Source organism: Syngnathus leptorhynchus, chromosome 14 (assembly GCF_054491065.1).
Source record: "Syngnathus leptorhynchus isolate UIUO chromosome 14, UIUO_Slep, whole genome shotgun sequence".
In the NCBI taxonomy this organism is placed as follows: domain Eukaryota; kingdom Metazoa; phylum Chordata; class Actinopteri; order Syngnathiformes; family Syngnathidae; genus Syngnathus; species Syngnathus leptorhynchus.
In genome coordinates, this window is record NC_141208.1 from 6804016 (window position 1) to 6816021 (window position 12006).

General features: G+C 37.2%; 1 protein-coding gene across 1 annotated transcript in view; it reads left to right on the forward strand.

Annotated features, from left to right (window-relative positions):
• Nucleotides 1-12006, forward strand: part of cdh24b (cadherin 24, type 2b) — a 109340-nt gene that overhangs the window by 62270 nt on the left and 35064 nt on the right. The window contains exons 4-6 of the mRNA XM_085930065.1: nt 1554-1848; nt 4634-4753; nt 8179-8346. Coding sequence (XP_085786191.1) covers nt 1554-1848; nt 4634-4753; nt 8179-8346 — 583 coding nt within the window. The remainder of the gene's footprint in view (nt 1-1553; nt 1849-4633; nt 4754-8178; nt 8347-12006) is intronic.

Here is a 12006-nt window from a genome sequence, read left to right on the forward strand (position 1 = left end):
AGAAAATAGATTATTAGTCAGCAGTGACAGAATGTGAACAAATGTCTGGCGCACCTGACAGAGTAGCTGCCTGGAATGCAATGATGACTGTTTGGGCCCCCCCCCCAAAAAAATATATAAATATATAAGTATAAATATATAAATATATAATATATAATAGTATAATATTAAATATAAATATACATATATAAATATTATAAATAAATAATATATATGTATATAATGTATATATATATATTAAATTTTACATTGCTACTTGAGATGAAGTATTTGTAATTTAATTCTGATAGCGGTCTACAGTACTTGTCTAGACAGACTTGTACGTACAGAAAAATGAACATGCACATGTGTCCTTTGCACAGAATGCTACGTAAAACTGGTACATGTACCAGATGTGATTTGATCATGACGTTCTATGTTTGAAATTGTATTTCATCAAAGGCAAAGAATTATGAATACCATCCTGGAACAACTGCAAGAGGCTGCCTTGTCCTAATCTGACCAAGAGGATTATCTGTTTTTCCTCCAATACTATTCAGTCATACATAGTATGCAATCTTTCTTTCTTTTATTTTTTTCAATGTGAATAGTCACATTCTGTGAAATTCTCATGTGATACATTAAACCATAAAGATACTTTTTTTTGTGAAAACGCACAAGGTGAATTTCAGTTGTCTTCATTGTGCAAAGTATCATAACAAAAAACACTTAAGGCTACCTACATACATTTCAAAATGTATATGGTGATTCAAAGCAACCACTCATTTTTTGATTTCATTTTATTTTTTTTAGGAAAAGTACTGTTGCCATGCAACATGATGGACTTTCAACGTGAATTGCACATTCATACTTTTTGGCCACAGGTTTCACTCAAGCCACTAATGTGCCCATACTGTGATTGAATCTGTGTATGATGTTGGTGAGGGTAAAGTGTTCCCTGAGATTGCTTTCAGCAGACACCCTGGCTGCTCCGTTACGCTCGAATCCCGCTAGGAGTTAATCCAATAAAACTCAACAGAAGGCTGAGATCGATACAGCTTGTCCCTCTGCCGTGCTCCCTGGACTCATCACTATACATTCCTATTAGTTAGGGAGTAATTGATTGGTCGACTGTTCATTATTCCTTTGATTTGGAGTTTTCATTAAAATGCCAAGGCACTCTATACGCATTTGCTGGTAATTTTCTACACTCAGTAGCTGCTTGGATGTAAAAAAAAATAAAAAAAATAAAAAGGTATTAAGAGGGGACGGCATGTGCTGTCAATAACACTGAGATGAAACTTTATGAACAAAGAGGAACATGGCCATGAAAAGAAATTGTGTTTGTGAAATGTAAGTCTTGTGCATTATTTTATTAAATTCCCATTTATTTATTTATCGATGTATCTATTTATTTATGTCCTTGTTTATTTTATATATATATATATATTTTTTTTTTAAATATTTTATTTATTTATTTAATATATTTACTGGATAACAAGTAAAGAAAATTGATAAATGGAGTGTTTATTCTTGTTTTTTGTTTTTTTTCTTGTCTATCTTCTCCCTCCTAGCTCCACACTGACATGGACCGGAATGACGGCCGCACTAAGTATGTCCTACGTGGCGATGGGGCTGGCTCTGTCTTTGTGATCGATGAGAAGACAGGTAACATCCACGTCACCAAGCCACTGGACCGCGAGGAGAAGGATGAGTACCGTCTCATTGCCACGGCTACCGACAGGCAGACGGACCGTGCCCTAGAGCCCTCGTCACAATTCATAATTCGGGTGCAGGACATCAACGACAACCCGCCTGTCTTTGACGAAGGGCCATACAGTGCCATTGTGCCTGAGATGGCAAATATAGGTACTCCTTTTTTTTTCCCTGTTTTTAATGCATTCTGTCAAAAAGTAACAACACACATTTTGAGTGGTCGCCTGAGTTCCTTCATTATTTTGTTTTTTTGCTTCTCTTCGGCAGTCACAATTACCAACAAATCTTTCTTCTTCCAATTAAAATTGACAATAACAACTGCCGTTGTCATTGTACTTTGCGATATTATTGCTTCTGTCTGGTTCCCACAATCCACAGCACACGTGAAATAAAACTTTAATACTATTATGGAAAAATATAACCTATAAAATTCCAAATGTGCACATTTGAGCTCTGACATTTAATGTTTTGCAGTCGTAGAGCAATCATCCAAGACCATTTTCTAACTTAAATCTAGCTGTACAAGTTCCAGTGATCACTTGAGCTTGTACAGGTAACTGTGCAATAAGACAAAATATGCAATTTTCACTGTCCCAAACTCTCTAACTTCTCCTGAAGATGAGCAGTGCGTTTCTAATCTCCTTCTGTCGACAGTTATTCATGTTCAGGTCCTGCATAATGTCACACTGCCATTTTTGCAGTTTCCAAGCAGCCTGCACCTCTCTGGACTTTTTCGTCCTCATTATGAAATGGAGCCTCTTTTTAAAGGAAAGGCAAAGCCAATGTCATTGGCCACAATTCTGACCTACCTTGACCCTGCTTACAAATAATATATTCCACAAACTGATAATAATTGGTGTTCACGTTTTCCCAGTTTTTTTTTTTTGGGGGGGGGGGGATAATCTGACTTCCGCCCACATTTATGCAAGGTGCGTAGAAAACTTGTCTCTGGTTGTAAATATGAATGTGAATGGCCTAAATAGTCTGCTTGGTGAGGCTTCAACTCACTTAGGAATCTAACGAGGACAAGCAGAACGGCAAATAGATGGATTGACTGATGAAATGTTAATCAAATTCACTGCCCGGCAGGGGGAGAAAAAAAATGTTTTCACTTGCGATGTACAGACACTGATATGTCAAAGCCAAAGTGACCTATTAATATTTCCTTGACCGCTAAAGGATCATGTAAAATATAACAAACGTGCTTGGCATAGAAATGGAGAGACCAGGTGAGAGATAGGAGAAATATTTTGCAGTGAAATTGCAGAGACATTTAGTGTGACAAGAACCGTTTTGAAATTGTAATTCGAAGCGTGGCTGCAGAGAACCTTTATGTACTAAAAGTATTGTAATCTACATTTAAACTCCATTCTGCCGCTTGAAAAGAAGTTCTACTCTGAGGGAACAATCTTGCAGTCTAAAATGTAATTTAAGTGAGATTTTATATTTTAAATCTCACCTTTAGCCTTTGAAAACTGCCTGAATATTTTCGTACATGTAAAAACGATTTTCATCCACATCTTTCTATTTTTGTGCCCAGTGCAAGTCTAGCACAAAGAGCGGTCCCTATTTTTATAGATTATTATTATTATTTATTTAGACCAGCTAAAAGCAGTTCTAAGTTGTGGCGCAAGTGGTGCATATTGATTTTGAAGGATTTGATCCAGAAACAGGCAGACAGATTATGAATAGTGTGTCATCTTATTATTTTTTAAAAGAAATATGACATCAGCGTGCAACAAACTCTCTTGAGCATTGTAGAGATGAATTCATTGAATACATTATTATTTTTTTCCCCATTCTTGCTTGATGTACAACTTGAGTTTCTCAACACTTCAAAGTCTCAGTTTTTATATTTTGCGCAACACATTTTCAAGTGGGAGACTTGCTGGCAAGATGTCTCTGAAAAAAAAAGTAGTTTGATAGCAGTTGTCGCAAATAGATGTTTTTTTTGAGTATTTCTCAACTTTCCCAGTCTTTTGATGTCTCTGTTTTCTCTGAATGTGTCGTAGGCGTCAAATCCAAAATCAGGGAATATTTGCGAAAGAGTACTTAATTTATGCGTCTGAACATTAACTTGTGTCTGTAGTGTATTGAATACCGATTGGAAAGGATTTGCAAATCAAGGTACTGTTGACTTTAACTTCATTGGGACTGAGATTTGTGTATTTGATAATGTAACTTCATTAAATCAGTTATAGGATCAAACAGTACTGAATTTGGACATGCACACACATCTTTTATTGTTGTTCATAGCGCCATTCCTTCAATCAGATATAAAGTTGCAGTTGAGCTAACAAATCCCTTTTTTATCTCCCACATTGTTTGACTTAAGATTCCGAAAAAAAAAATCACTCATGCTCCTAAGTATAATAATAAAATTTATTTTTGTATGTGTGCTGCACTGTATGAATTCAAAACATCTGAAATGCTTTCTGGAGTTTATTTCCATTTTTCCCCCCGCAAACTAATTCAAAAATGTTTCTGCCAAATTGACACTCCATGAGCCGTAGAAAGAAGATTTAGGAGAGTAAGAGAGGGGAGGGAAGCGGCAGACGGTCCGACTGAACGAGGCAGCAAAAAGAAATTGGAGACGGAGATGAAGAGAAATGAAGTGAGACAGTCGGAGGGTGCGGGGATGTTCACGCTAGCAGAGTGAGAAAGTGTGTTTGTGTGGGTGTTTAGATTAGCTGAATAAAGAGTTTGTCACACATTTGCGTGGAAAAAGATAGCAAATGCGTGTGGGAGAGGGTGTATAAACGATATGTGGGTACATATAAAGCTATCTAATACACCTAAAATGCTGCTGTATATTTTCCATTTTGCTCCAGGTATTGCTTATTTTGACTAGACTTGGCTCTGTATCTCAAGCTCAAATCCTTCTGTTTTTCTCCGCTTCATCCTCTCCTCCTTCCATCCACTTCTCTACTCCCTGCAGGCACTTCCATAATCCAGGTGACAGCGACAGATGCTGATGACCCGACTTATGGGAACAGTGCCAGACTAGTGTACACACTGGTGCAGGGCCAGCAGTACTTCTCTGTTGATCCACAGACAGGTGAGTGGGTTTCTCTCCGTGTGTGTCAAGTGTGAGTTTCCATCTCCTCGGACAACACTCGCAAAAGTGGAATGATACTCAGCCTGGTCCGATTTGATGCCATTTGATTTGATGCAGTTCTAGTTTACATGCACTGGGTTCAATCTGATTGGTCAAGCTATATCTGAATGCAAGCCAAGTAGCAAGGATGTAATATTGGACAATATTGTATGTTTTTTTTGGGGGGGGGGATGAATGAATGCTTTAAATTCTGAGTTAGGTCAATTCAATCTTATTTACAGTACATAGTAGCAATTCACAACAGTAGTTATCTCAAGGTACTTTAGACATTGAGCAAGTGAAGGTTGAAGACTTCTCATACATAAAATAATAATAAATATAACATTTTATTTACACTGCCTTTCTCCATTGCAAGATCTCAAAGGGCTACGGATCAAAATAATCAAATAAAAAAGGCGCGCATTTTTATTTAAAAGTAAGGTAAAAATCGAATCCAAATATTGACTCAGAAATACATCATGGCAACTACAAGCAATTAAGCAGATGCTATATAACACGGCTCTGAAATATACACAACATTTGCAACGCGGCACTTGAACAGAACCTAACTTATGCAAAAAAAAAAAAAAAGATGCACAAAAGATGAAGACTAACGCAGTTGAGCAATGCAAAAGCAAATTTGCTCAAGATGCTCAAGTGCAAACACATATTGAAAATGCAAACAAGTGGATTTATTTAGCCATGACTCAAGTGCACACACTAACACACAGCTTGTGGAAGTGTGTCTACGTAAACACAACTAAAGTAACAAACAAATCCAGGTGAGCATGCAAACATGCTGTTGATGGACCACCACAAAAAAAGCCAATATTTCCTGCGTTTGTCTTTCTCATAGCCCAGCTCCTGCCATTTTTCTTTGTTACACACACACACACACACACACACACACACACACACACACACACACACACACACACACACACACACACACACACACACACGAAATGACATATTGCCACACTTGTCAGTCATCCATCTTTCCTACACATGACCGCTTTGCTCCCAGGCACACACACACACATAAACACACTAGTTACCCCCACAGGTTATTTCCAGTATGAGTTAGCAGAAATCTATTCTTGCTGTTAGGTGCAACAACAAATGCTTGCAGTGGTGCTCAATTTGTGACCTCTGATTGAAGTAAATCAAAAAGAAATGTGTCAGCAGTGGTTTGTGAAGTGTTACACCAGACAGATTAGCAAGCGCTCAAAGGACTTTTGTGCAGCTGTGTGTGTTCTCAATATCCTTCCACTCCATAGAAGTCACTCAAGGACAAGTGGAGGTCCTACATTGCTAGAGGGCACCTTAGTTTTTAAATTTGATTGGTATCACCGTTTTATGGTTGTTCCTAAGTATTTTTGAGTGGATCATAGGTCATGTTTGATGGATGCTGTATTGATTGAATAACGCTCGTATTATTCAAGACAACTCAAGGCTGCGGTTGTTAGTAAGACACACTTTATTTTACCAATATGGGTCGCAAAGTGCTACGAATGTCAATGCTTACCAATTGATTCCTGATTTCATACGGGCCAAAGAGTTCGACAGTTTCTTTTGATTGTAATTAAAAAGCAATTGATTGGAAGTAAAAAGCAATTGCTTCTCAATGTGCAGTAGAGACGCTTCAATGTTTAGTATTCTAAACATGTCCTGCCTCTTTTCACTGCTCTGTCTCCTTCCCCCCCCCCCCAATCGCCCTCTTTCCCAATGGCTCAATCATTGCGCAAATGTATACACACTCAACCGACCACACTTGAGAAAAATGCTAAAAAATGTTGACATTCTTATTTGTTGAGAAAAGCTCGATTGAATATGACTGAATGTAATTTGCAGAGTCATCGGGATCACGGCAAAGCCTGCAATTTTTGTGCCCACACAAGTCACACAATGAGGTCATTTACGTAGAGGTGAATAATGTGTAATGCATCTATCCCTCGCTCTGCCATTACCATATGAAACTCATAACAATATACTGTGCTCTCTGACTGCCTGTCTTTCATGGGTTGTGATTTTGTCCCAACATATAGGCATCAACTAATACCAACTGCAAACAACTGCTTTTACTTTGGAAAACAATTCATATCAATCCTTCTTGTATGATATTGCGTAATAATAATATTTTCATATTAAATAATAATTCAATACTAAATAATACAAAGTAAACAAAATAATTAATAACCATATATATATATATATATATATATATATATATATATATATATATATATATATATATATATATATATATATATGGTTATTAATTATTTTGTTTACTTTGTATTATTTAGAGAATATATATATATATGTCTATTCTCTATATTTTAATAATAGAAAACATTCATTTGGTTGCTATAATAATAATCAGACTCTACAACTTGCGTGGCACCTGTTAAATTGTGTTTCGTCTCTGCTCGCGGCACTTGTCTTTGTCATTGTCTGTTATTTATCCTTTTTTGAAATTTTGGCACTTGTATTCTTGCACTCGTTTGTGCTGCTGTGACAAGTAAATTTCCCCGCTGTGGGATGAATACATTTCTATCATAATAATAATGCAACCGAACACATCAGAGTATTCTATTTTCGAAGAGTATTTTAAAGGTTGTCAGAGAACATGTCTGTAATTACAGTCCAAGATAGTAAAGTTCCTGATTTTTTTTTTAATGAAACTTAAAAAGATGTGGAAATTACTACGGTGCTAATATCATGGTTTTATACATCTATGAATGGCTTGAGATGAGAGGAGGGGGATGGGGGGGGGTCAGTACATCACGCTGCCCTCTGGCAGTTTAAAGCAACAGAACTAAGGAAGAGTTCATTTAAGGCAGCCTTCACTTGAAGATATAAACCTAACCCAATAGCAAAAAAAGGAAAATTTGGGATAAAACACGAACGGGTCTTCCCTGTAAATTAAAGTAGAACATTTTTTCCCCAGAAGATTGGCCCAAAAGCTGAAATTATTCCTTGGCCTTCTCACTTTTAATGACTTTAGGTGTTTTAATGTGGTGTTTTAATGATGCCCAACAACATGCCTGACCTAAGCTAACATAACAAAAGACCCCTTCGCCTGCCTAAAAACATGCGATTAACGCGATTCCCCCAAATTCTGGACCCCAAAGTCAAACCCCCCTCAAAATATATATGTACCGTATTGGCCCGAATATAAGACGACCCCGATTATAAGACGACCCCCTCTTCTTCAAGTCTCAAGTTTGAAAAAAAGCCTTTGTGTAGACCCCGAATGTAAGACGACCCCCCTCCTCCTTTTTCATTTTCACTTCAATGAAAAAAAACCTCGTCTTATATTCGGGCCAATACGGTATTTATATAACTTCCAACCTTGACTGACTTTTTGAAATATTCTCCAGGTATTCTGCGCACAGCTGTTCCTGACATGGACAGGGAAACTCAAGACCAGTACCTTGTGGTTCTCCAAGCCAAGGACATGGGCGGTCACTTGGGAGGATTATCTGGTACCACCACCATCACGGTCACCCTTTCTGATGTCAACGACAACCCTCCGCGCTTCACCCAGAGTGAGTAACTTAGCAACTCAAGCTACCCCACACAGGCCAATGAATAACAGCACATTTGCAATCTTATAAAGAAATCCCGAATTATGGCCTGCCTCACACCTCGCCCACAAACTGACAAGGATGCTCACAAGAATTCACCTTGTTAAAGCAATTACCATGAGATGTAAAGAATATGTCATGTTTGTGTTACACTTAAATTTTCATGACATATAATGCGCAGGAGTTTACAAAAACGCCCTCTCAGTGATGGCACAAACAATTTGCTTGTTTTCACTGGCGGCCAGAAAGTTTCATGAAGCTTTTGTACTTAGGCAGAGAAGTCTTCTGCAGGGCAGCGCTCAGCCTCATCAAACATTCAGTCAGGGATTCTACTCTTCAATGAAATAATGAATTAGCTATTACCAGCACCACTTTTTAGACTAATTGATCAAGCTCCCTAATAAGTCTTATCTGTATGCTGACTGTTAAACAGTTTTTGAAGTTTTTCACAATGCATGATGGAAATATGATGATGTGTGTACTACTCATTATTTTGAAGCAGAATTATTAAAGTTTGAGTGGAAAACGATTCCAATCTTTTGAACATTTGGATTGTTAATTGTGATTGACCTAGTTGGAATAGACTGTTAAGCTTCTGTTAATACCCAGACGGAGGCTGATATTCTGGTTAGTGAATTCTCTTTAAAGTTTCTCGCTGGCACAGATTTACAACTACATTTTTTACGTCATTTTTTTTATGTTTCAATCCAAAATATTTCTGAGCTCAAGACCCTAATAGTACTATAGCCATAATTTGGGGCACATGAAAGCAAACAATACATTTATTTAATGAGTACATTTGCAATAATTTAGATATTGAACTTCATCAGTCCACTGGCAACCATTTTTTTTGAATTTCAACTAAATGCAAAGAAGTCAAATATAGGAAGCTTAATGTTGTCAGTTGCGTTTATTTTAATTGCATCATGAGGCTCCTTTGATTTTGTGCATCAACATTTTCAAGTGATCTGCAGTTAAATATTTATAATGACAGTTCTGTCTTTATAAAGGCATATGATGAATACAGTGGAACTATTTATAGGGGATAGGGAATTGGCTGACCCACAAATATTGAAAATCCATGTGTAACTGATGGCCATTATGAATGCATCGGGAAAAAAATTAACCTCAGAAAATAATGACTAAGCAGAAATAAACTGCCAATCAGTGTTATCTACAAAAAACTCGGTTGTCCCTCTGAATAAAATGTCAAGTCAAATTTACATCTTAATCACAGATGTCTCAAGGAGCCTACAGTTGACATTCTCGACATCCCTTGAGAAAAAAAATAAAATAAAATAAATAAATACATAAATAAATACACACAATATAGAATATTGTAGTATGATGTAAAAGCTAAAATATTTCCCTAAATACCCCACATTACTTGCATCTTGGTCACTTTCTTCACGGAAATTGTTGAGGAAAAAAAATTGTGATGCAAATTACCGGTAATTAAATTATTAAAATGAGCATCGCATGACTAACAGGGAGACAACTAATATGTTGAATATTTAAAATGATATGGACAACCACAGCATCATGTAGTGCATGTTGAGTCAAGAGGAGGCTTGGCAAAGTATGACAACTCGGCAGCTTGTCTCCAGTGCAGCCGACTCCTGGCTTTAGTGCCAACATTGGACTAATGATGTCCTGCGGTGGGCCTAGTGCTTGTCAAATTGAACCGCCTTCAAAGATGGGCTTTTGGAATGCAAAAGTTTCTTGGAGGAAATCCGGGCTTACTCTGATCACTGTGGTGGATGAGACCTCAAAAATTCTCAGACTTCCATGACATACCATGATGACTAATTGTATATTTTTGCATCTTGCAATTTATTCAGATTCTTTTTCTGTGTGCTTTTTGTTTTTTCAAATTTGTTTTGGGCTGCCTCCATAGTTGAATGCTTCTGTTTGTTTTTTTCTGTGTTCACACACCATCAAAGCCAGTCATCCCCATTCCGGTCAATTACACACAGAGGCTTAAAAAAAATAAAATAAATAAAAATAAAAAGCAGACAGTGTCAGATCTCGCCCTCGTGTCTCCCAAAGTCAGTATCGCTGATTCCTTGTGACATTTACAAGAAGGAGAGGATTACATTGGGGCATACAAATTAGCTATCAGCTGTTTTATGATAGCTATAACAAAATGAAAAAGCGCGTCCTGCTTTGTGGGCAACAAGCTTGATTTCAGGAACTAAATGGGTTTGTTATGTGAACACTTTTGGAAATTATCAAGGGATTTCTTATACCCTAGAGGAGGTAGAGTTACAGCAGAAGAAAAGTAGGCTAGCGTAGATTGTTTTCAGTTAAATGGAAACGGTGGGATATTTTCAGAAGCTTCCTTTGGGTCTCATTATTAAATGCCATACATGTTGCAAATGTGTTTGGACAGCCAAATATTTTTGATGCATCAGCCCTGAGTTTCATTCCATGTTGATTTCCAATGACTCGGAAAGAAATAAAAGTTTAATTTCCGCTTCATCCATATCAAATGAGCTTTTAAAAGCTAAAAGCTTCTTTTGAACAGGTTCTGTCTGACAAATATTCAGCCGACCAAAGGAAGGTTTTCCAGTGTGTTATTCAAAATTATTCAAAGATTATTTGACGCCACTATCCCAAAAATATCACTGGATTCGTGTTATTCTTTACCTACTGTATTTTTAATCGTTGGCCATATTTCCCAATAACATTTCATAAGCCGTAACGTTCAACTGACATCCAAACTGTGTTAACAAGATGGATGTAAGAATTTAGCAAAAGGGGAGTTTGTATTCCACATCAGCTCACTGCCTGATTAGTTTCTTAATTATGGCAAAGCGGTGTTGCGGACAACACGGCTGGATAATTGTCAGAATGTAAGCAAGCGTGTTGGGTCTCAAATCACATTTCAGACTATCACGGTCTTGTTACAAAGCCGCGGCATTGATGAGATCTTGTGTGGCTTCTAGCAACCCGGAGGGAAATTAGAATGATGGGACGTTCACGGTGTCGTCTTGCTTTGTAGCGAGGCCACTGTTGACGGGCAAAGCTGGAATCTAATAACCAAGTCATTTATTCAGACATATTTTCCCATGTTTACAATGTCTGAATAATTTATGGCAGCATCTAGTGTGTTGCTCAATTCCCTATAGGATGAATTGAAAGATACTCTTAGCATTGTATCCAAGAATAAAGGCTCACCTAATTCAATATAGATGGCCTTGTTTTATTATGTAGCAACTCTAAAAGTGGGTTATATGAAATAACCAGTTGGAGTGCAAAGTAACTAAGTAACACCGATATCAAATATTGTTTAGTTCCTCTGTTTATGTTTTGTCATCAAACCTTATTTTCTTGGAGCAATTACCAAAGTGAACTTTAGGCAAGACATCAGTGCAATGAAAGAAAAACAATGGGGGCAAGCAGATTTTTCACATCTAAAAAATGTAAAAACAAATATGACCTAGTTCTTGCTGAAAACAAAATCCTAATTTCCCTTTTGAGAAAATCTGGCGCTCCATTGTCTACTGAAGCTCAAGCGTCAGGATTTACCCAATTAAAGACAGTTTTGCTTGTAGTGTACACACTTTGATGAAATAGCACTAACAAAGCAAGATTGAAGTACAAGAAAAAAATACTACA